Genomic DNA, 24,002 nt, shown 5'->3' with positions numbered 1-24,002 from the left:
AAGAATTTATTGGGCATTTTCTACGTGTCAGGCACTGTTCTACATTCATGATATAGGGAGAAATTAAATGTTTTTCACCGTCAAGAAATGTATAGCCCAGTCGAGTTTACAAGTAAACAAACAAATACTGTTGATAGATTGTTGTGGGTACTTTGCTAGGTGTATGGACGAGGTGGAATCAGAGCACAGAGAAGAGAGTGACCAAATTACATGTGGGAAGGAGCAAGTTGTGAAAACCTTGTGGAGGAAGAGGCATCACTCTTAACCAAAATTTCACGTCACCTCTGTTTTCTCTAAATTGAACTGTCCCCTCCTGATATGACATGTTTTCCCTCCTTTCCATGCCTCTTTTAGGTGGTTCCTGCTCTCTTCCTAGGCAGAGTGTTCCTTACCTCCACCGTCTCAAATACCTTGCATTTTTCCAGGCCTACCGTAGAACGCACTTCTATTCACCCCTCCTCAGATAATTGTAGTTTACAGTAAATCTGTCTTTTCAGATTTCTTATACATAATTCCTCAAATCTAGTATCTTATGTGAATGATTTGCTTCCTTGACTAACTGCGGTCATTGGAAAAATAACAGGATAGAAGATACTTTATATTTAGATAGTCCTTAGTAAATATTTGTTAAAAGCATGATTTTATAAATTTTCTTCTTATTTCCTCAACTAAAAGCTCTCCTGGAGTAGCTTGTGTTTCTTTTACTTTTGTATCTCTCTGGCATGGGATATAGTCAAACATAGACTCACGATACTTAAGTATCTATGAAAATGGATATGAATGGATTTGCTAAGTATAAAATAAGTAAACTTTTATCTCAGGTATTTGATACTTTATTTTGCACTGTTTTCTAAATTATAAACTGGCATCTACAGATGAAACTATTGTCTTTCAAACTAGACCTTCTACAGTACAACTATTTTTGGCTTCCTAAAATGTCAAGGTAGTATAATCTAGAATTCTGAATCTAAATTTGAAAAATGGTATTTAAATTCAGCTTTGCTGAATTTCCAAACGGCTGTGGAATTGGACCTGGAAAAATGCATTTATAGTTCATCACAGTGTTGCCAGACTTAGTCATCGGTGGCAACTGAGTCCTCATGTGTTGCTGTGCGCCAGTGTCCTGGCGTCTGCACTGTTGGTTGGCTCCACCAACTGGTGAACCACACCCCTACTCCTTTCTAAGGCACCCACCTGTGAAGGCCCCAAGAGGTTTAGAAACAAGAGTGCTGTTGTTTTATCCTTAGGCAAGAGAAGAGATGGCAAAGAAATGAAAATAGGAAGTAATGAGTGACAGGAAGTGCCCATGCTCCTTCAGATCCATCCTAGCCAATTGGCAGAGAGAAGAAGTCCATTGCCAGTTACCAGCAATGAGCCAGGAGTGACCATATTATACAGCTTGGATGTGAATTTTTGGAAGAAACTACTTAGGATCTTAGTTTTCTTATTTAAAAAAAAACTAAAAAAGTATTAAATTAAAGAAAGCAAATAAGGAAATTACAGAACTTGAACCATTCTTTAAAATTCTCTGACCTCCAGCCTAGATGAAGTGCCCCTCCCAAGTATTCCCACAACAATCTGGGTTTGCTTCTAGTTTACACTTAAAGAACCATGCTCTACTGGTCTGTTGATGGACTGGTTCCCTCACTAGTCTGTGAGCATATTAAGGGTGAGGAGAAATTCATTACCTTACCTCTGTATTCCCAATGCTTGGCAAAGTAACAGATAGATGATACTTCTTTGTTAAATAAACTATATTATCAAAATGCATACACTATGTTATCTAGATGTTTGCTTCAAGAGTAAGTACATCTACTTTATAATTTGAAACCATTCTTAACACCAAAGATATCGGAAGACTAAAACATCCAGGGAAACCTGGAACCCATACAGGGGATCCCCAAACTGTGCCCTTGCCTGTAAGGCTGCCATACCGTGGGGCTCATTGGATAGTGTGCATTTGTGGGTTTACACTCTCACTGATGTGCATTCAGACTGCCCTAGAGTTTGAAATACATTTTATTACCTAATAGGACACTGAAAGACAGTCAAATAGGTGATCAGTCTACTCTTGTTTTAATGCCATGTGGAATTCTGTATTCCTTTCATTCCTAGCTTATTTGAAATCTGCTTTTATAAATGTAAGTTTTTTCTTCAAAATTGTTGAAGGTTGTTGTTGTTTGGGATTCTAGAAAATCCTCAGACTGATGTTCCTGAGAATTAGTTCTCTTTAATTAAAATAAAAAGCATTAGGCAAAGACCTGTCGAAACATAGAGGAAGATTTCCAGGATAAGAACCAATAATTCAAAAGGGCCCAGGACTCATATAGGTTAATGAGAAAATAAAATTGAGTTTATAAATTTCAATGTGTATGCAAACTTTCCAGAATGAACTACTGAAATACACAAATGTGCAAACAGTTTTTCTCCTAGAAGAAAGTTTCATGACAGTTTGCAGCTTCTGGGTATATTGATTGTTTTGGGCAAGGAAGCTGTAGTCAAAATGTCTCATTCTATGATCTAAGTGTGCTCTTGTACTAGACAAGTATACAATAAAATCCACTGGATAGATGAATATTGACTAAATGGATTAAATAATGCCTCCATTCCTTTTGCCAGATAATTTGTTTGGATTAACTTTCAGCAGCAATTTAAGGCAACTTTATTTGTGATATCCTAGAATATTTCATTTCACCTAAAGGTGAAGGCTCATATTTTATCTTTGCCTATGCATTAATAAGTAGAGAAACTGAGGCACACATTTCCTTTGCTGAATAAACAAGCTAGCTTATCTCACTTTTAGTCCAACCTATACTTTACCTTCTATGTGTTAGCAAATGTTCTACATTCTGAGCTCAGCATCTGCTAACCACTGTGTTCGCACAAAAGAAGTGTTCCATAGCTATCTGAGATTGAACAAATAATTTAAAATTTTGAAAACTCTAATTCTTCTTATGAATATTTTAAGAAAATAACAGGAATATTCTTTTTCTTTATAAATATATTCTTCATGGTCACCATGTCCTCCCCTCCTCTTCCTCTCTCTCTCCCACCTCCTCTCCTCCTATTTTGCTTTTCTTGTCTATTGTTCCCCCTGCAAGCACAGAAATTTCCCAGTGAATGCGTGTGCTGTGCATCTAGAAAGTTATTAATATAACTTCCCAGTAAAGACAACAGCTTTTCTTTCTCTCCAGAATATTACTGTGGTGTTTGTCTGGTGTTGAGATTCAGTGCATATTGAGACCCGACCTCAAAACTACAACGAATAAGGCGGCTTCTAGACAATCATGAATGTGCATTATAGAAGATAAGCTGAACATGAAGATAAAGAGATGGATTTAGATTCTGAAATGATGGTTTTAGTCTTATTTTAAAGAGCCTATTACCTGCTCTGGAAGTGATTTGGTAGGAAATACCAGACAGAAGGGTAAAATCCATTGTCATTTTTGTTCTTCAATAAAATCACCTTCTAATTTTCAGTAGCTACAAAATAGGCATAAATTAAATCTAGGTAGATCAGGACAAAATTGGGTATTATGGGTATTAGTACAAGTCTCTAAATACTACATCTAGGTGGATAAACTTAGAAATTAAGCCTTCAGGATTAAAGCCCTAGTTTTCCCTTGCCTCAGAAGTGAGCTCCAGAGGGAATGGTGAAGAAAGAGACAGCCCTTTCGGGTCTCCTTTAGACACTTCGAAATACTTTAGAATCCTTGGTAGTAAAATGAATGGGATCAAAGAGCCATTGAGAACAGTGGAATGCTTAGTTCATTGTGAAAGAAATTTTGACTTGGTCAGGGCAGGGGCAGTGAATAAAGAATAAGTCAGTAGAGAATGAATTAGAAGGAATGAACTGACTACAATGTCTGGATTTTCTCTAGAGGCCCAAATATTCCTCTATCTCAGGAAACATAGGAAAAGAAAGCAAAATGCAGCCGCAAAGAAATCATAAGATACAGAGTTGAATTGATTCAAAAAATATCTTATTTAAAATATTTTAAATATTTAAACATATTATACATTATAAACATTATAAATATTTAAACATATAAAATATTTAATTTTATACCCATCTTAGTATCTCATACTGAATATTCTCTTAAAATATAAAAACAACTTTTAGTTATAAAAATGAATAAAAATGAATGTTTTTTTTAGGATATAAATATCTGTAATAAAAATCATCAGTACACGATAGTCTCACAATGTCAATTATTTTAAATTTCTGTAGGTATGGCCCACATTTGAATAGCAGTGAAAAATGAGGCTTCTCTAAAAATTATGTAATAAGCCCAGGATCAAAGCAAATACTTTTATATCCCATATGGTCTAGATCTCTTCCCTGGTACTCTTATATTTGGTTCCTTTTTATATACTATAAAGTATTATAAAACGACTCCATGATTTAAACCTGCTAACACAAACAACTAAAATTCAAGAAATTAATTCTATAAATGCTCACTGGGCATCTACTATGATCCTGAGACTATTCTAAGATATCAGGATATATCAATGGTCAAGCCAGAATCAGTTATATCTGTTCTTATAAAGCTATAATCCTACCATGGGGAGACAAACAATAAGTATAATAAATACAATAATATAGTAGGTTCAAAAATGATACGTACTACATTAAAAGAGAAAAAAGAGCAGGAATTGGTGGATTGAGAGTGCTATTGGTGTGTGTGTGTGTGTGTGGCAATTTTCCATTTTTTATAAGGTGGTCAGAGTAGATTTCATAGGAAAGGTGACATTTGAGGTAAGACTCGAAGGAGATGAAGGAAATCTGGAGTGTGGATACTATATATTGCTCAGAGTTTGTAGCTTTCTTACTTAATTTATCTCCAGACTACATGATACCACCTATTTGAAAGAGAACTAGCTAGGCAGATTTTTGGTTCTCCTCTTTATTTCCAGCAATGCCATGCTGGGGAGAGATTAAGTAGATAGACTTCATTCAAAACAATTCAAAACCGTTCATGCATTTAGGTAGGCAGACACATTTGGCATAGCACAGATTGCATTTAATTTATTCACTGAGGATTAACATTTGAGTAAAGGACTAGGGTTTGCTATAGAAATTACTGTTGAAATTTCTAGTATATTCAGTATAAGGCAAGACCAATTCTCTGTGGCTATTTTTACAGCTATTCAATAGTTTGAGCCGTGTGTTTGGAAAAAAAAATCTATGTCAAATGCATTAGCAGACTGAAAGTTGGTTTTCCAGACAAAAGTGTAGATGAGCATTGCATGTGCATTATGTGTAGTTTTAGTTTCACATTTTGGCAACAATCATTTAGATTTCCCAATGATACATGGAAAGAAACTTAAGTAGTACCAAATATGAAAGATTTTCCTTTTTATTTTTTCCATTTTAAGCAAAGTAAAAACAGCAGTTTTACTAGTTAACTGGAAAGTCTTTGTATATGAGATTGAGAAATGTTTAATGGTTGCATTAAAGAAACTAACCACTTTTGTGAACAGTTTATCTAATCTCGTTTTATTTGTGTGCTTCCCTGAAATACTGCGTATGAGTTTTCCTCTTCTTACTTTCTCAGATTTCAAGATAAATTTTCAAAATTAATTGTTCATATGTTGCTTTAGAATATAAAATATGTCTGTCTTTAGTAGAATAGAAATTTAACTCAGCTCAAATTATCCTTGAATGCCTACTCTTGTTCAGTTGGTACAATAAAAGAGAGGAAGGGGGCAGAAAACAAGCAGTAATTTGAATAACTATCCTAAAAAGACTTTTAAACTTGGAGGGCTCATTGGAAAGTGCAAGTCTATAAGCAGATTGACGAACAAAAGATGCAAAACTGTGCAAGCCTGTTCCAAACTCACCTACTCACCCACCCTCTCACACACTGTGAGGCTGAGGTGGAAAAATACTATCAAAGTATGTAACATCCCCCTCAACTATCCCAGGTGGCTTCATATGTATCTAATTTTTTAAATGTTGGGGATCAGATAAGGAAAGGGAAATGATGAATGTGGAATTGTTGGCGTTTGCTCAGAAGGCTCTAAAGGCAGAACTGAGTACTCTAAACGTCTTTGTCTCTCCCTTTTGATGATAAACAGTGCCTGCGAGCAGAAGGAAGGGAGGGATTTCCTTAGAAGATTCTCTGGAACTGAACCCAGCAGCTGGGGCTATGCTGTGCATTGGTGAAGGCAGCATCTGTGGTTTGGTCCAGGGGGACAAGTGGGGCTACTCTGCTGCTGCCCCTCCTTGTCCCATAAGGCATTCTCTGCCCACTTCATGAGGGCACTGGCTGACAGTTCCTGTGATTCTATCCCTTCAAAGACTTTTACAGTTAGAGAAACTTTAAATAATGTTAGTCCAGACCTTTACAACCCCAGAAGGGACTGAGGCCAGCTGGGTCAGGAAGGCTGAAGGGCTGTTATAACTTTCTGAAAATTGTTCCAAAATTTGAGCTGCTATGACTGACACAGTCTTCTTCCTTTCTGGCTAAACAGAGGTCTAGATGTCAGAGACACACTGGGCAAGAATCACCAAGTAACCCATTTCCTTTTCATTCAAAATAGGGGTCGTAAGTGCACATCGTCTCTGGGAAGTTTAGAAAGGAGGAAAGAGAGCTTTATGTGCTATCTTTTAAATAAGTACATCAATGAACTAGTTCCTTCTTTTCTTCATTCACTCATGCATTCATCCATGGAGCGAATATATTTATCAAAGACTGATTGTATGACATTGGATGTGAAGGTTACTGAGATGAACATGTCTGGCTTCTAAGGAGCTCACGGTCCAGTGGGGAAAATGATCTGAACAAATACTGTCTGAATAAGAGATTTAAAATTTTGACATCATGTGAGCACTCTACATTATTTCTTCAAGGAGGAACTCCAGTTAACGTCTAGGGAATGTCCAGCGTAGGCTTAGGAACTTTTATTTCATATATTTTTCAAAGTCCTTAGGTAGACCCCAATAATTTAATATACAAATAGAATCACATCTCTTCTGGACAATCAAAGTTTTAACATGGCCATTTCTGTGTAGGCTTTTTTGGACAAGTAAAATTATATAAAGGAAGGTAGACCTAGGGCGTGGCCCATAGTCATCAAGCAGCAGTTCTGATGACTGAGTTTCTAATTGTCTATTACAATAAGATGGTGGATTTGGTCTGCCATCTAGTGATTAAGAATTGAATTCTTACAACTAAATTTAAAAGCCCATAAGCTTTGTGAGAAGACAAATCTATGAGGATTTATGAGAAACACGTGACAATTGAGTTACTCTCAAATAAAATCTGGTCAGATAAAATACATCTCTTATCTCTGATATGTCAGTGCCAAGACGTCTGTGGTAATGACCTCACAATGGATTGGTTCAATTTGTTGAAACATTTGGTAAGGGTAAAAGAATCCTATGGCTTGGAAGATAAAATTTTTGGAAGTTACAACACCATGGAAGATTACAAAATAATGGCAATATCAGATATTTCTCTGTCCTCCAAATTTTAAGAAAGTTAAAGAAACATAAATAGAAAAAATACAAATGTCACAATATTGTGGTTTTGAAATTCTTATTCAGATTTTATAAGAAATATTTGTTTACCCTTATACTTTAAGACCAACAATATTTTAAGTTCTGAGCCTTAGACAAAGGTTAGTGTCAGCTCGGGTTAATTTTATGATTTGGATAGAGGAACTAGGAGAACAGTATTGAATCTCTCAGAATGTCGTGTTAAAATTCCATTTAGTTATGTTTTTATAATATTGTCTTTCATAGAATCATTATGTCATGTCAATTTTACTGCAAATTGGCTGCAGTTTTGCTTTCTATTTTACTTTTCTTTTCATTCAAGTAAACATCTACGTAGAAAAACAGAAGGGACAACCTAATCATAAGGCGCAAAACTACCATGTACAAACCCGAGAACTGCAAGACACCCTGTATTTTCTACCTAGTGTTTCTTTGTCCATGTCTTTCATTCAAACATTAACAATGAGAGTTCACAGAGTTTCCGTGCCCTCTGTGATGCGCATGGACTTTGTGCGGGGGAAGAGAAGGCAGGGTTTAGCAGCAAATGTGGTTTCTCATCTCCTTGCCATTTAAAAGCATTCCAACTAACTTTCCACATCATCTTAACTTTAATTATAAATTCTCAGGGGAAAAGGACCAGTGATGACTCAGAATATAAAACTAACTTTTAACACTGTCATTTAAAGAAAGTAATACAGTGACCCACTTCTTTGTCCCTTGGATTGAGGTTGTGCTGTCTGCAACTTTCAGAAAGAGACTGACCTTCTATGAGTTAACACAAGACTGAGAGAAGGTGTCTTTTAATTCCAGCCCTGAAGGAGTCGCAGAGAACAGAACAACTCACCCCTGAAGAGTCTCTCACACATTTTAATGATATTTAATCGACAGCATAATTGCATATCATCTTGGTTTTTGTCTGTTTTCCCTACTATTTCCGCGCATCTAATTGTTTCATTGAGATCTACTTCATAATGATAATATATATTTTTGAGAACAGAACACATACACTTTCAATATTTTGCACATGCAGTACTGGGCGCATACCTACTTAACCTTCAGTAAGGGTGTGTGAACACTTTTGCCTCACAGAGTGCGGGAAGAGAGAGGCAAGCTAATTGATCTTATGGCAAATTTCATTTTCAGCCAATGTAATTAGTGCTTGTGATTGGATATTTCTTTCTCAATCCTAAAACTTAAAGAACAAAGTTATTCTTAATTTGTTTACTTAATGGAATTATTCAGTGGACTGTGGATGTAAGCCCATTTCTGTACAGGTTGTGTTTTGCGGAAATGTTCATCATGGAACTACATTGTTTCAAAGTGATTATTCATCTAAAAGTAACACTATTTATTTGATGTACAAATTTCTTATTTTTTTTTTTCAAAATAGTCCTACAGAAAAGCAGATTAAAGCAGGAGGATTTTTTCTCCTTGGTTTAAAATGCCTATAATAGCATTAGGTATGCAGAGTCAGTGTGGTTTTGTTGATTAGCTTTGCATTATGTGATAAACATCTTTAGGTGAAAATGAAACAGATTAGAAACATCATGCTCTTCTTATGAATAGCACAGAAGCCAGGATGTGGTGTCGTGCTCTGAAAGTGGTTTTCCATTTGCCAAGTATCTGTGATGAAAGAGTAAATATGCGAAGCAAATATTCCATAGAGCGGTGAGAAGAACGTTACCCAAGAAAAACTCGAAGGCTAGGAAGATGTATATCTGCTTTATTCTAAACTGAAATCATTTCATCTGTAGTTCTGTATGATCATTCGAGATATTTTTTGTCAAACGATAATTTCTTTCATAAACTAATTGCAAATGCATTTTTTTACTTTTTAGCTTTAGTTTTGTAAAGTACAAAGTTAATGCTGGTGCAATTAAGTTAGTGAACCATAATTTAGATTCATTCATCATTCATATCCATCCATTGAACAAATACTTGTTGAATGTTGACTCTGTGCAAGGTATGGTGTCAAACTTTAGGAATACCATGATGAACAAGACACACCTTACCTTCACGAAGTTTACTGTCTACTGGAGAAGATAAGTAAATAAATAAAATTAAATTAATTAATACTACTTGTGACAAATTTTATGAGGGTAGTGATTTTTGCCCATCTGTTCGCATTTTAGTAGTTATTTAACTACCTTGCATATAATACAAAATGAATGAATGGATGAATGGATGGCTGGATGAATTCTTTAAAGCATTCTGTGAAGCGTTTCAGTTGGGTAAAGGAAGTCTACTTTTATAAGGTTATCAGAGAAGAATTGTGGAAGCAGGTGACAATTAAGCCAACCATAATAGTGAGCTGTGAAAGCCTGAGATGAGGGAAGGAAAAGTAGTGCCAGGCAAAGGGATCAAGTTGTGCAAGGACCAGGAAGGAGGGCAGGCCTTGGGGTTTTACAAAGGAGTTTTGAATTCAAGTAGGTGGCAAACACTTGAAGGAATTAAGCAAGAGTGATATGATCTATGTTTTGTTTTAAAAATACTATAGTTTTGTTTCTTAAAAATCACAAAGTTAAAGATGTAATATATGTGTGTATTTTATAGTAAATATATAATAGAATTACTATAAATATGTGTGTAAATGTGTGTATGTATTTTCCAAATCTACATCAAATTTTTATCTGAACGTAGAAAAGTATTTGGCAGATATTAAATAATAGCTGACCATATTGTTTTGGTCACAGCTTTTTAGGATTAATTTTGATGCAAAGATAATTAATGCATTGCCTCTATAAACTTTGCATTTCTGTTACAGTTTATAAGCACCATTAGTTTAGGATGTCTAATGGAAATGTATTCCATGAAATGGTACACTGTTATTTTTTTTACCTTATGTTTAAAACTATTTTTAATAAACATACACTTTTTTTCTAAGTTTTTCTTCTTGGTACACGAATACATGTCTTCTATTCTTGCAGGATTTACTGATCTAAAGTTTCTAGTGAGTTGAAAGTCACAAAACATTTACCAAATACTGAAATTATATATTTTCTTTAGAGCTATTCTTTTTCTCCCCTTTTCAAATGTTTATTTTTATCCCTCCTTACTGATCTACCCATGATTTGTTATTTATACCTTCAAAAATGAAATCTTTTGGGAAGGTTTCTCTGATTAAGTTTACCTACCTACCTTGGATCACTTCTTTTTTTCCACATGCTAAGATGTGAGCATCAATCATTTCATTGTGAATCACACATTGCTTTGTATGGAAATAGTAAATGAAGTAAGTTCATCTGTCTTCTGCCTGATGAGGAAGTTGCTGCTTAGCCCAGAATTTTTTAGAACCCACAAGATGATTCACCTTCTTAAATATCTCCCAGATTCTGAAATTTTGGAAGATTACTAACCTCCTTTTTTCTTCTTTTCCTTATTCTAGACGGATATGATGAAGAAATAGCCTGCACTCAGAATGGTCAGATGTACTTAAACAGGGACATTTGGAAACCTGCCCCTTGCCAGATCTGTGTCTGTGACAACGGGGCCATCCTTTGTGACAAGATACAGTGCCAGGATGTGCTCGAATGTGCTGACCCTATAACTCCCCCTGGAGAATGCTGTCCTGTCTGTCAACATACAACTGGAGGTGGCAATACCAATTTTGGTAAGAATGCTTAGGGCCAACTCAGAATTGATTCAGTGACTCATCTTTATGGTTGCAGTGGTTTTTGCTCCCAGAATTCAGCAACCCAAGAGAATAATTAAGCCACTATTCAGTGGTCTATGAGTTAATGATTTTGCTTACCTGCTTTATCTAATATTCGTGAGGACACAGTAATTTCCTGTTTTCTTAAAAACCAGGGGAATTTTGGCTGAATTTTGAGTGGTTATGTCTAATTTGAGAATTCCTTGTTCCACCTAAGATGGTTGTTTGTTATCCTGTCCATGCTGGATGCCTCCAAGATATTTGTTAGTTTTCTATGAAGTCCATTAACGTCCAAGAGGAGATCTAGAAAACGCATTTATCTTCCCTGGTGCCAACTTTGCCCTGGGAATGGAATAATTATTTCTAATGTAATTTAGTGCCACAGTACCCTCTATTACATTGGCTCATAAATGCAGAATGACTTTAATATTGGCTAAGAAAGACAAGATAATGGAATGGGTTGCCTGTAGAAAAGAATAATATAAATTACTGGTTTTTAAAACTTTTTTGGAGAAAAGTACCTGTGTTTAATATGGACTATGTATTTGAGTACATTTGTTAAAAAGACTTACATATAAGAGAATAAGTTCATATTTATGTGTTTTAATGAACCAGGTAAGATTAATTTTGAACTTTTTGGCTATTTGTTTTAGCAGTCACGAATGGAGACTTGTAGCCATCATTGTCATGACAGTGTCAAGACTTTATTTTTTTCCCCAAAATTCCATTGCAAATAACAAAAAATATAATGACCTATTCAAAAGTTTATTCATGGAAACAGGTGATTTACCGATTCTCCTCTTGGATATCATTCAACAGTAGCACTGTGCCTTGAATAAATACCTGAACTCAGTTTTTAGCAACGTAATAAGGAAGATATAATGGGAAGAATTAAAAACAAGACAACTAAGGGCTATGTGAAGCAGATAGAATCTGCAAAGAAGCCCCAAGAGTGAAGTAAAATTATACCTGTGGGGATAAGTGAATACAGCCATGCATGGCTTAACGATGGCGATATGTTCTGAGAAATGCATTGTTAGGAGATTTAGTCATTGTGAGAACATCATACAGTACACTAACACAAATCTAGTTGGTATAGCCTGCTACACACCTAGGCTATGTGGTACTAATCTTATGGGACCACCCTCATATATGTGGTCCATCATTGACTGAAACGTTATGTGGCACATGACTATAGTACATTGGGACAATGGTGGTAAGTATCGAAAAACAGAGCAAAATACACAACCTCCTACAAATAGTTGGTTTAGGAAAATCCAATTCATTCCAAGACAAATAATAAAAAAAGAGCTGGCAACAGCCTTGATACAAAGATACTATAAGGAAAAAGGTAGGAGGTTTAGCTAAATTAAAGAATACACCAGTAAATATATTACCACTGAACAGATAAACTGAGCAACCATTTCACCCTAAACTAAATAAAACTTTATGAAGTGATTGCCTCTAAGAAAGAAGGCCATAAATTAGATATAGAAAAAATAATAATAATGAGGAGGAGGAAATAAGTGGAAGGAAAACCAAAACCATCATAGAGAAATGAAGATGAAATTGGAAGGAACACAAGGAGAGTTAAGACTGCAGAAATACAGTAAGGGACATAGAAAATAGAAATGAGAAAAGCAAAAAAAAAAAAAATTTTAAAAGTATTTGAAAGAAAATAATAGACAAAATAATATATATAGAATATAGAATAGAAGAAAGGTAAAGGATAGGCTTGCAGAAGAATCCCCAAAGAAGAAATAAATGAAATATAGCAGCAATAAATAATGATACCATACAAGAAAGTTTTTCTGAAGTAAAATTAAAGTTTAATTTTGATATTGAAAGGGTAACCAAGTGTCTGAAAAAACTGGCCCAGAAGAGTCAATATGGAGATATATCTTACTAAAGTTATTAAACTTTAAAGAAAAAGAAAGAAGCTTTTGGAAAATCAGAGAAAAAGACTGGGTAAGTTCTAAGGAGAAAGAAATATTCAGATTAGTCACAGATATCTCCAAAGTAACGTTGAAAGCCATGAGAGAATGGAGCACCAACTACATGTTTCTCAGTGAAAGAAATAGGTGGACCAAAGTGTAAAGATAAGTCCATCCTCTCCTTCAAGTATGAAAGCTATAGAAAAAAATTAAACACATAGGAACTCTGGGAATGTTGTTTTCATAAATTTCTTGGGAAACTACTATGGGACAAACCTGTAGTATGGGACAAACTATGGGACAGATCCAAACTATGGGACAACCAAGAGCTAATTGGAGAAACTGTCAAAGAACTGATGTGAGCATTGACATATTTAACTTTAGAAAAAGATAAAACAAAAGTGCAATTTGGAGTTACAGATGAGAATGTAAATGTTATTGAATCTGAGAATACAGAAATAATACAAATCATACACAATGAAAGGGGAAGACAAAAGAAGGAGGGAAGTAGAGTTGAGTTTGCTAATTCCTCATCCTTAAGAGGTGGAAGTCAGGGTGCTGGCCCTGTGGCCAAGTGGTTAAGTTCGGGCACTCCACTGTGGCGGCCCAGGGTTTTGCTGGTTCGGATCATGGGCACGGAGATGGCACTGCTCGTCAGGCCACGTTGAGGCAGCATCCCACATGCCACAACTAGAAGGACCTGCAACTAAGATATACAACTATGTACCAAGGGGGATTTGGGGAGGTAAAACAGAAAAAAAAAAAAGAGGTAGAAGTCAAAGAATACCATTCAAAGCTGACAAATCATGCAGAAGTAGTAGCACATTTAACACCACAAAGATAAATGCCAAAAAAGGGCATTTCCTTGTCTAAGATTGAGCTGGAAGAAAGGACGTGGGGTAGGGGCAGGAAGAAATAGGAAGCACTGGAAATTTTATCATTGATCATTTTAATGGAACTAGTATAATCTGTCTAGATAAATATAGCTCTAAGAGTAGTATATAAGAATAATGTTAAGGTAAATAGTGGAGCCAATATATAAATATTCTAAACATCAGCAGGACTAACCCACCAGACAATACAAATATTCTTGAAAACATGGTAAAACTGTTTTTAAAAGATAATGAAAAATCTACAGCTATACGCTTAAATAAAAAAGAAAAAATAGGGGCCAGCCCGGTGTCACAGTGGTTAAGAGTGCATGTTCCGCTTCAGTGGCCTGGGGTTCACCGGTTGGGATACCGGGTGTGGACATGGCACTGCTTGGCAAGCCATGCTGTGGTAGGCATCACACATATAAAGTAGAGGAAGATGAGCACAGATGTTAGCTCAGGGCCAGTCTTCCTCAGCAAAAAGAGGAGGATTGGCAGCAGCTAGCTCAGGGCTAATCTTCCTCAAAAGAAAAAAAAAGGAAAAAAGAAAAATATGTGCATTTAACATTCATCTCAAAAAAATTAGAAAAAGAACAACTGAAAATAAGCAGAAGAAATTCATAAAGAAGAAACAAGTTGAAAAGTGAAAAACAGAAATACAGTAGAAATAAGTAAATTCAAAAGATTCTACAAAAAACCAGCAAAATAACTTTGCAATAAAACAAGAAATAATAGTGGAAAATGACCAAATGAAGACAAAGAACATAAAAAATAATAAGAGGCTCCTTTGCACAACTTTATGCTGATAGATTTGAAAACTTATATAAAATGGATAATTTTCTAGATCTATAATTTGCTGAAACTAGTCCTTGTAGAGGGAGAAAAACTGAGCATACAGATTTCCCTTGAAGAAATAGAGAAATTTGTAAAGTGGGTAGACTTCCGAAAAGTAGCAGGTGATTTCACAGTTGTGCCAACCCATTGCATCTCAGATGATTTTAATGCTTTGTAAAAGCGTCTAGAACATTCAAAGAGAAGGCAAGCTTACAACGTCTTGCTATGAAGGAAGTATATCCGTGATAGCAAAATGTGACAAAGTTTTCACGAAAAAGAAAACTATAGAGTAAGCTTATGAATATTTGTTTAAAAACATAAATAAGATATTAAATCTATTAACACATTAAAAGAATAATTAGTCATGAAAACGTAGAGATTATTCCATAAGTAAAAGAATAATTCAATGTTAGGAAAGTTATTAATAAAAATAATTATCTTAACAGATCTATAAACAGCATATGCTTTTCTCCATAATTGAAGTAAAGCTATTTGGCAAAGATCAATAAATATTCTTGATAAAGACACTTAGTGACTTAGTAATAAATGGCATTTCATTAACATGATAAAATATTTATATATCAGCTTAAAAGCTTCATTACATTTAATAATAGAAACATTCCCTCTAAACTCAGAGATACAAACAACACGGACATCCATTATCACAACTACAATTTAACATTATTAAATGTACCCAAACAACCAATTAGACAAGAAAAAGAAAAAAGAGGTTTAGAAATTAGAAAAGAGGAGGTAAAATGATTAATTTACAGAGAATATAATTGTGTACTTGCAAAACCTCAGGGAATGGAGTAAAAAAGTACTACAAAAATAAAAAAATTTAGTATGACAGTGCAGTGTAAAATTAACAAACAATTTAATAGATTTACTATAACTAATAATTACCTCATAAAATAAATAATGGGAATAAAAATTACATCATTTATAATAGCAATAGATAGGATAAAGTGGCTAAGGAAAAACTTAAGACAAAATGTTCAAGTTCTATCTGAAGAGTTCTTTAGAACACTACTAACTCGAACGATGACTTTAATAAACGGAATATTCTATTATGTTCTTGGTTAGGAAGACTAATAATAAAAAATCAATAATACTGGCCTCCTATGGGGGTAAACTGTGGGAAATAAGGGAAAAGGGACAAGATGGAAGGAGATTTTTCGCTGTATAATTGTATACCTTTAATATATTTTGTTTTTTTAACCATAGGAATGAATAACTCCTCAAAAATATAAAACCAAAAATAGAGAATATGGATTGAAAGTAATTCGTTATAACTTTAATCATTAATTTTATAATTTAATGAACTTTAGATGCTATATAAATGATGTAAAGAATATTCAAATAATGTCAGAATTTTCCAAAGGGATGTTTTATTTTACCTTTTATGGAAATATTGATCCAAAATATTCATCTATTTGAATTCTACCTACCGGTAATAGGGAAATCTGTTTACATTAAATGCTGACTCCGCAAAAGACCAGTTATTGAAAATAAATAGTTAGGAGATTCTCAATAGCCTTTTCTGCATAAAATAACATATTTATTCTTTTTTTTATAGGTAGAGGAAGAAAGGTAAGTTTTACTTTGTATAGTTTCATTTCTATAATTTTTTTCATTCTAATACTATCCGCACAAGACTGTGCTTTAAAGTGTTTGAAAGCCTTTTGTAAAGTACAAAATACCATACAAACATAGATGTGTGAGCACAGTTCAGCTGCTTTGCTTATAGACTGCAGATGCCTCTATTTTATTCACTTTGTTAATTTTTGTTTACAGATGTTTCTTCCAGAGGGTTATGAATACTTAAGGATTAAGACTGTGTCATACTAACCTTTGAATTACTTGCACTTATCACAGTGCTTAGCATATACCTGACACATATTAGAAGTGCAGCAAACGTCTGATGGAAGAAAGGCAGGAAAGAAAGAAGGAAGGAAGGAAGTGGGGAGGAAAGGTGTTAGTTCTACTTTGATGGTTTGTGGTCCCTCTTCCATAGGTTGGGAAGTAAAGATTCAATTAAAAGAATTAATTGAACATTTTACCAAATGCACATCACCTATCCTTTGCTCCCATTCCTCATCTTCAAGGAGCCTAAAATCAAATCCCGGAGGCAAGACTTATACTCAAGAGGACAATGGTAGGATATAGCCATGACCCTAGTACACTACCCAGTTTAGCCACTTGTCATGTGGGCATGGGTAATCCCATTGAATGAAGAGAGTTCCACTCCCTTGGATGTGTTCTCGGTTTTCTGGTAAACCTGAATACTATGACATTTGCTTCAGTCTTATCCAGATGGGATGGACACAGGGGCTAAGAATGGAAATGGGCAGTCATCCCAAATTTCATGGCTCATATTAGACAGATTACCAGTGATTTTAAATTGCCTTTGCTTTTGCATATAGTAGAACTTCAGTAAAGTGATAACCAGATAATCCAATAAAGCAATGCTATACCTTCATGGTAAATGAAAGTGATGCTATCAAGGAGAAGTCCTGGCCACTTTTATACTTTTTGGTTCAAAGGGCAATACCATAAATTTGTCTTAATTGGAATGAATATCAGTGAAGCTATTTAGATTTCAATATATGTCAAAGGAGAAGGACTACAAATACCAGCTCACATTTAATTTGTGTCTGAAAACTAGAAAAAATGGAAACTTAAAAGTTTGAGTATAGGCCTCAAACAAACTAGGTCAATAGACAGATGATAGTCTGTGAAATAAAAAAGGAACTGACAGTGAGAAGTACCCTGAAATCATCAGTTGAATTCAGAGAGTACTCACCCAACTTACTGAGGGACAGCTGTTAGGCTATGTCGCTGAGTTTACTGTCTTTTTCCAAAGACAGTGTGGGACAGCTGGGAGAAGGACGCAGTCAAAGCAGCTGCCGATATAGCACACTCTGGTTACATGCCACTATCTTTATGACTCTGTCATTTATTATCAGCTATCAGAAATATGAGAGCAGACTCATGCTGTAAAAAATGTATTTTGTGCTTGGTTTATGTCAACATTGATTTTTATATATGATTTATTCATTCATTTATGTTAACTTCTAAATAATTACTGAGCCTTTGTTATAACCCTGTATGAGGCAAATGATACAGATGACGCGATGGTGGGAAAAATATAATTGCCTCCATGATGCCATGGTAACGGCATCCTATAAAAGTGATGAGGCATTCTACAGAGCATTATGTGATGAGTAACAGATGAGAAGTAAAAATTAAACCATAATTCTCTTCTGAATCTGAGCACTTGAATTTTATGTTTCCCAGTGGGCATAAAAATCAAATTTAGTAAAACTTTGAATAAATCTTCATTCCACATAAATTAACTTATCCTAAGCCCATATTAACAAAAGCAACAAATATTTCCATGTGTTGCTTATTTCCAAAATAAGAAGTATCGTAGAATCATTAGACAAATTTATTATGAGAACCTGAAAATGGAACTCTTAATCCCATATCAAATATTGTGGAGCAATAAAAAGCTCATAATAAGATATCAAAAAGTGTATAGCTTAGCTAAGAAAGCTATGAGCAGGTTCCATTCTCCTAAATACAAAGTAAGAGCAAAGCGTGCATTTTCCTTGCTGGTGTCTTAGGAAGGAGATTTCACAACCATTCTCAGCAGGCTATTCTATTTATCTCACTTTGGCTGAAATAATTTCTCCTCCCTTTTCACTTATTTATCTAGACTTGCTCCAGAAAGGAACATTTTTTTCAGCATCCTTCTCATGAAGTCCTTTATTTGTTGAACACAGATTTATATACCCTTTCTAAACAATTCACATTCTTTCAGTATTTTAAAGAAAGCTCTTATAGCTCTTAAAAAGATTAATTTTTATTACTTCCACATAATGACAAAAATGGAAAGACCCAGTCCAGAAGTGAGCAGATACGGAGATGCAGAAATAAGCCTGTTCCACTTTGCTGCTCATATGTGTTTGATCTCTTCTTCCCCTAGTCTTTCTGTGGGTTGTCGTGTAATCTCTTGTGTCCTACCTTGAACTTACTCATATAGAGCTCCCTCCTGCTCTGTAGAGTCATTTCTCACTTCTGAATTCTCAATTTATTCCTGACTTCCAGAGTATTAGCTACATTAGGTTAGAATCAGCAAGTATCATCAAGGTATTGTCTACTGTTGAGTCCATCTTTAAGACTATCAAGATTGTAAAATAATTTTTAAATTTCACTTTACAAATTTTGGAAGATGTGAGATAGTATTGGAAACATATAATTAGATTGTGCCTTTCAGAAATACCATTTGGTGGTCTAGATCACAAACCTTAAAAACCCGTATGATCTCTAATCCACAACTTTAACTTCCAGAGACACATCATAAGGTATTGATTGGTGATGCCAACAAACATTCATAAACAAGAATATTCACTGTAATGTTATTTTTAATTGTAAAAATGAAAACAAAATCCAAGAGTAAAATACTGAGGCATTGATTAGGTAAACCAAGTTCAGGTACAGGACAGAAAACTAAGAATATCAGAACGATAACAGGGGTTATCTTCTGGGTGTTGAGCATGATATTTAGTTTCTTCTGCATCTTTCTTCTATTTTACAAATTCCCTATTATGACCTCATATTATTTTTATAATCAGATAAAAGAACAATATATGTGAAAGGAGCAAATAAAATAGAACTCATTAATCTTTTTTTTTCTACATTTTGGATATAATCCTTACTGTATTCACCCTCCACAATTGCCTGGTTAAAGGCACTATTTCATAATATATTAATGGAAATTAATATATTCAAGGAGAATTTATTGAGAACTTCCGTGTGCCAAACTAACGATGTAAAGTAGACATGATCATGACCTTGGGGAGACCAAAATCTGCTGGAAGACAAATCCTGAAATAAACAAAACCAGTAAATATGTGATCAAATAGAGTTATATAGAGGCGCAATTCATCCAATATTATTTAACCTATGTGGTTGACATCATGCTATGAAAATACAGTTTTTGAGAATCTAAAGTTCTAAGAATCAGAAGAAATTCTATCTACATCTGTTGTGTTTGCTACATCTATTATAAAAACAAATTAAACTGCCTGACTTTAAATTATGATAGCTTCTTGTGTTATTTTTTTGTTTTCCTATTCAATTAATATTTTTTCTAGATTTTTCTCAGATATTGAGAATTACCTGACTAATATTATTACATCTCTTCTTTTCTCTTTTAAAGATGAGCATACTTATCTCTTGTTACTTCTCAGATTCTTCCATGAGTTTTAAAAAAGGGTAGAAAGTGTTTCAGGAATGGCATCTGATAAGTTACTGAAAACTAGGTGGCATGTAATATGTGTGAAAATTCAAATATATCCAAATTTCTGTATTTTCTCTTGTGTCTTTAGTCTTTGGGTAGTTTTTCCTATGGTGCTTTGACTTTACATCTTTTCATCACAAGCATTTCTTGGTCTAATCAACTCTTTGGGTTTGGTTACTGTAAAAACTGACGTGGAACAACTTTACACATTTCACACATTGGATTGGTTTTCTTTTGGTGTATTTTAGATGACTAGTATTTTTTGTGTGTGAATAATATCTGGCTAAATATCCTAAAAATTGATTAACTTTCTTTTCTCATTTTAAAAAATATTTCTCATATAGAAATTCCCAGTGTTTTCATAGAATATTCTAGTATGATATGTTTATGCCCAACAAGCCATTATATTTTGCTAATTGAACTTTTTTTTACTTCATAGGGACAAAAAGGAGAACCAGGATTAGTGCCTGTTGTAAGTATATATGTATATGTATTGTTTTCGTGTACCTCTAATAAACTTAGATATAGTATGAGTGTACATTGCTTATATATGTACTCTCAAAAAAAGAGAAATTAGTTATTTTATAACTGAGTTTTTAGTATAAAACAAGCAAACCAAAATAGATTAATTCCTTATTTAATGTAAAATTTGATGTTTAGTTAATACAGTATTCCTGACTTCTACAGTCCTATGACCAAAGGTGGAAATTGGCTTTTACAAATTAAATATACCGCATGAGAATATAAAGTGAAAGTTAAGATGTATATTTTTTATAGTACAAATAGCCATGCAATCCAAATAGAAAGGCATGATTTAAGTTCCACACTTCTGGGAATATGTCATGCCATTATCCTAATTGAGATTCCACATTATTTGAGTTCTTAGGAGTTATTTAGACTTGTAGATGATCAAAAAGTATATTATTAAATAGGATGACAGTTCTACAACCACCAGTCTCATAGATTTTAAAGGAGTTATCAACTCTGTCAAGTAAAAAGTATATACATGTCGATTTATTTGGCAGCGTTTGCATTTTTGCTTTGCCCTTAAATTGGCTTGTTTTTAACAAAGATTACCTAAAGGAAAATCATTCACATTATTTCTTTCATTTAAAAACATTTATGCATACTTTCTATATCTTAGGTGCTGTTTTAAGTGCTTCCAAATATTTATTTGTCTTCACAACACCTCTGTGAGGGAGGGAATTCCGTAATCATCATCGCCATTGTACAGAAGAGGCACCTTAAGCACAGAGAGGATAAGTAATTAATCCAAGGTCAAACAACTGGCAAGGAAGAGAGTCAGGACCTGAACCCAGGCCTCTTGGCTCCAGCGCTGGTCTCTTAATCACTCTACCAGTGTACTACCTCCCTGTATTAGAGTTTAAATTAGATAATGTTTTAACTCATAAGGCAAGGAAGAAATGGGCACCAAGTGACAACACTCATTTGTTTAAAAAAAAATTCACTGGGGCTTTTGTTGTGATTCTAATTTGTTTGACTATTGACTTTTCTAAAACTCTGTAGAAACTTTATCTTTACAGATTATTTTGTTTATCATTTAGGTAACAGGCATACGTGGTCGCCCAGGACCGGCTGTAAGTAGTTTCCTCCAATATTCATGGTACTCTTAAATTCTTTGAGATACTGAAAATCTTTATGGATATTATATCCATGAAAAGACAATAGAATGTAAAACAATGATGCTTGGTTTCTTGAAACATTTTATCTTGAAATGTCTTCAAGTTTAGGTACTCATTTGAAGCACTGAATGACACATAGGGTATCATTTCACTCTGAAATTGATGAACCCTTTTATTCCTCATGTGTTAGTCTTACTATTCGTTATGTGAAAGGCAGAGCAATCTATTATTACTTCGTTAATTGGAGACTAACTTTACTCATTGAAATTAGGGCATACTTGTCTGTTGTTTGACAATGATTAAGAGTAGATTCCTTTTATCTTTTTAATGAAACAAACTGCTAATTTTATCTGTTAATGAAATTAATTCATATATTGCAGTATAATTTGAGAAAGTAGACATCAGAATAGCGTGTTTCTGCTATCAGAATAGCTTAGCATAAAAGACTACTGGTTTCACGTTTGGATTCTCAGTAGCATTCGTAGGCAACTAGATGGATAACACACACACGCACAACTCCTGTACATTTTAAAACACATTCAATCAACATAAGTAAAAATACTAATACACTTTAACAGACCTGCTCCAGTCCTTCCAAAGCTTTTGCTGTTAAACAATACTGTATGTTGAACTGAGTAAATGCATAATCTAATTTTCATAATTCAATTGAAACTGTCTTTTTTTGAGAAATAAAGTTCTCCTGCCAACTGCCATTTTCCAGGAGAAAACCTAACTTAAGATATTAGTACAATAAAGCCACTTTTGCAATAAAATAATCATTTGTTATTTTAAGGGAGAAATAACTGTAGTTACCATTTGGAAAATTCTCAGTGGATTTTAAATATACAGTGGACATGATGCAACATTCTAAATTGAGTGTAAAAAAAGACACTCGAAGGTAAATACAGCGGTAGTTGAATAAGAGGCTTTTCTTTCCATTGCTTTCATGGCAACTTGAACTGTGATGAATAGTTGGGGTATCATGTACCAGTATGAACTCATACATTCCCTCAGATAATTGATAATTGGAGGTTTGCTCATCTATGTAGTTCTCAAAATCCGAACTGTAAGTTTTTGTACCCATAATTTATTGGCAAAGGCTTGTCAGGGACAAGACAGCAAAAATGATCCTTATAAATTTGCAATTACTGTTCAAACTGAGCATATGCAACTCATTGGCTCCACAGCGCTATGATGTAGCATTTAATTCTTTACAGGCCTTTAAGCTTCACTGCTAAAATAAACCGCCTTTCTCTGTACACAGAGCTTTTTATGCACATGGCTTTATTTTTTATAGTCTTCGACTGAACCGAAATCAAAAAGAAGGGCCATGTTTCTGTTTTCCAATATTCTTATATCGAGCAAACATTTAAAACAAAAACATCTGAAGTATACATGTTTTGCAGGCATAACCAACATTTTCTGTTTTAGGGACCTCCAGGATCACAAGGACCAAGAGGAGAGAGAGGCCCAAAAGGAAAACCTGTAAGTTGACAGCGAGTTATCTTTCTGTGAATCATACTTTGTCCTGAGCAAGCCCATCTACACCACATCCTGGACACAGCAAAGAGGCAGCGGCATGGTTCCTCTCTCACCTCTATTCAGTGTGACCTAGAATTCAGGTCATGAAGTGATTGTGTACCTCTCCCAATTTAGAGGAAATTATCACATGCTAATAATTACCTGTTATCTTTTTAGAACACAAATGATATTTCTTTGTCCTTTATGAGGTCAAAGTAAAATAAAGTCGAATCTAGGGAAACATAATGAATACCTCATGTTGTTTTCAAGAGTAGTAACTCATGAGTAAACAATGCCAAGAATGCGCTGTTGAGATAAAACACCCAAGTTCTGTGATCTGTGGTTGCTACAGGGATAACCAAATTGGATCAAGGAAAAAGAAATTATCAGACAATAAACTTTCCTTTCAGGCAGTTGTATAATGAATTTATTTCCCAAGTAACAATCTGCCTTTTTCACTGAGCGACTTCTGCAGAGTTATCAAAGGAGTAATTCTAAAATCCAACAAATCCATTACCAGAACAAAGGGCGCACCTTTAAATTTAAATCATCAAACCTATCTCTTTGAGATAAAACATGAGGATATTATATAATATATGCCAAATGTTGTCTCTTACTACCAAATCCTAGGATAGCAATTATTTTTCCTTTTTATATCTCACACAAAAACTAATATCTTTTATATATTAAATGGATTAATTTCTGTATTGCTGTCATTAGCTGATGTTTCAATC

General features: G+C 34.4%; 1 protein-coding gene across 8 annotated transcripts in view; it reads left to right on the top strand.

The window, feature by feature from the left end:
- Positions 1 to 24,002, top strand: part of COL5A2 (collagen type V alpha 2 chain) — a 401,042-nt gene that overhangs the window by 319,077 nt on the left and 57,963 nt on the right. For 6 of the 8 annotated variants that reach the window (XM_070580403.1, XM_070580406.1, XM_070580405.1 and 3 more), the window contains 5 exons: positions 10,890 to 11,114; positions 16,376 to 16,389; positions 20,544 to 20,576; positions 21,670 to 21,702; positions 23,179 to 23,232. In XM_070580403.1, the coding sequence (XP_070436504.1) occupies positions 10,931 to 11,114; positions 16,376 to 16,389; positions 20,544 to 20,576; positions 21,670 to 21,702; positions 23,179 to 23,232 (318 nt within the window). In that variant the 5' untranslated portion in view covers positions 10,890 to 10,930. Of the gene's footprint in view, positions 1 to 10,889; positions 11,123 to 16,375; positions 16,390 to 20,543; positions 20,577 to 21,669; positions 21,703 to 23,178; positions 23,233 to 24,002 lie in introns of all 8 variants that reach the window. The other 2 variants (XM_070580408.1, XM_070580402.1) reach the window with 1 other exon arrangement.

Source organism: Equus przewalskii, chromosome 17, assembly GCF_037783145.1.
Source record: "Equus przewalskii isolate Varuska chromosome 17, EquPr2, whole genome shotgun sequence".
Classification (NCBI taxonomy): domain Eukaryota; kingdom Metazoa; phylum Chordata; class Mammalia; order Perissodactyla; family Equidae; genus Equus; species Equus przewalskii.
Note: the sequence above shows the minus strand (reverse complement) of the source record. Positions and strands in the feature narration are given on the sequence as shown.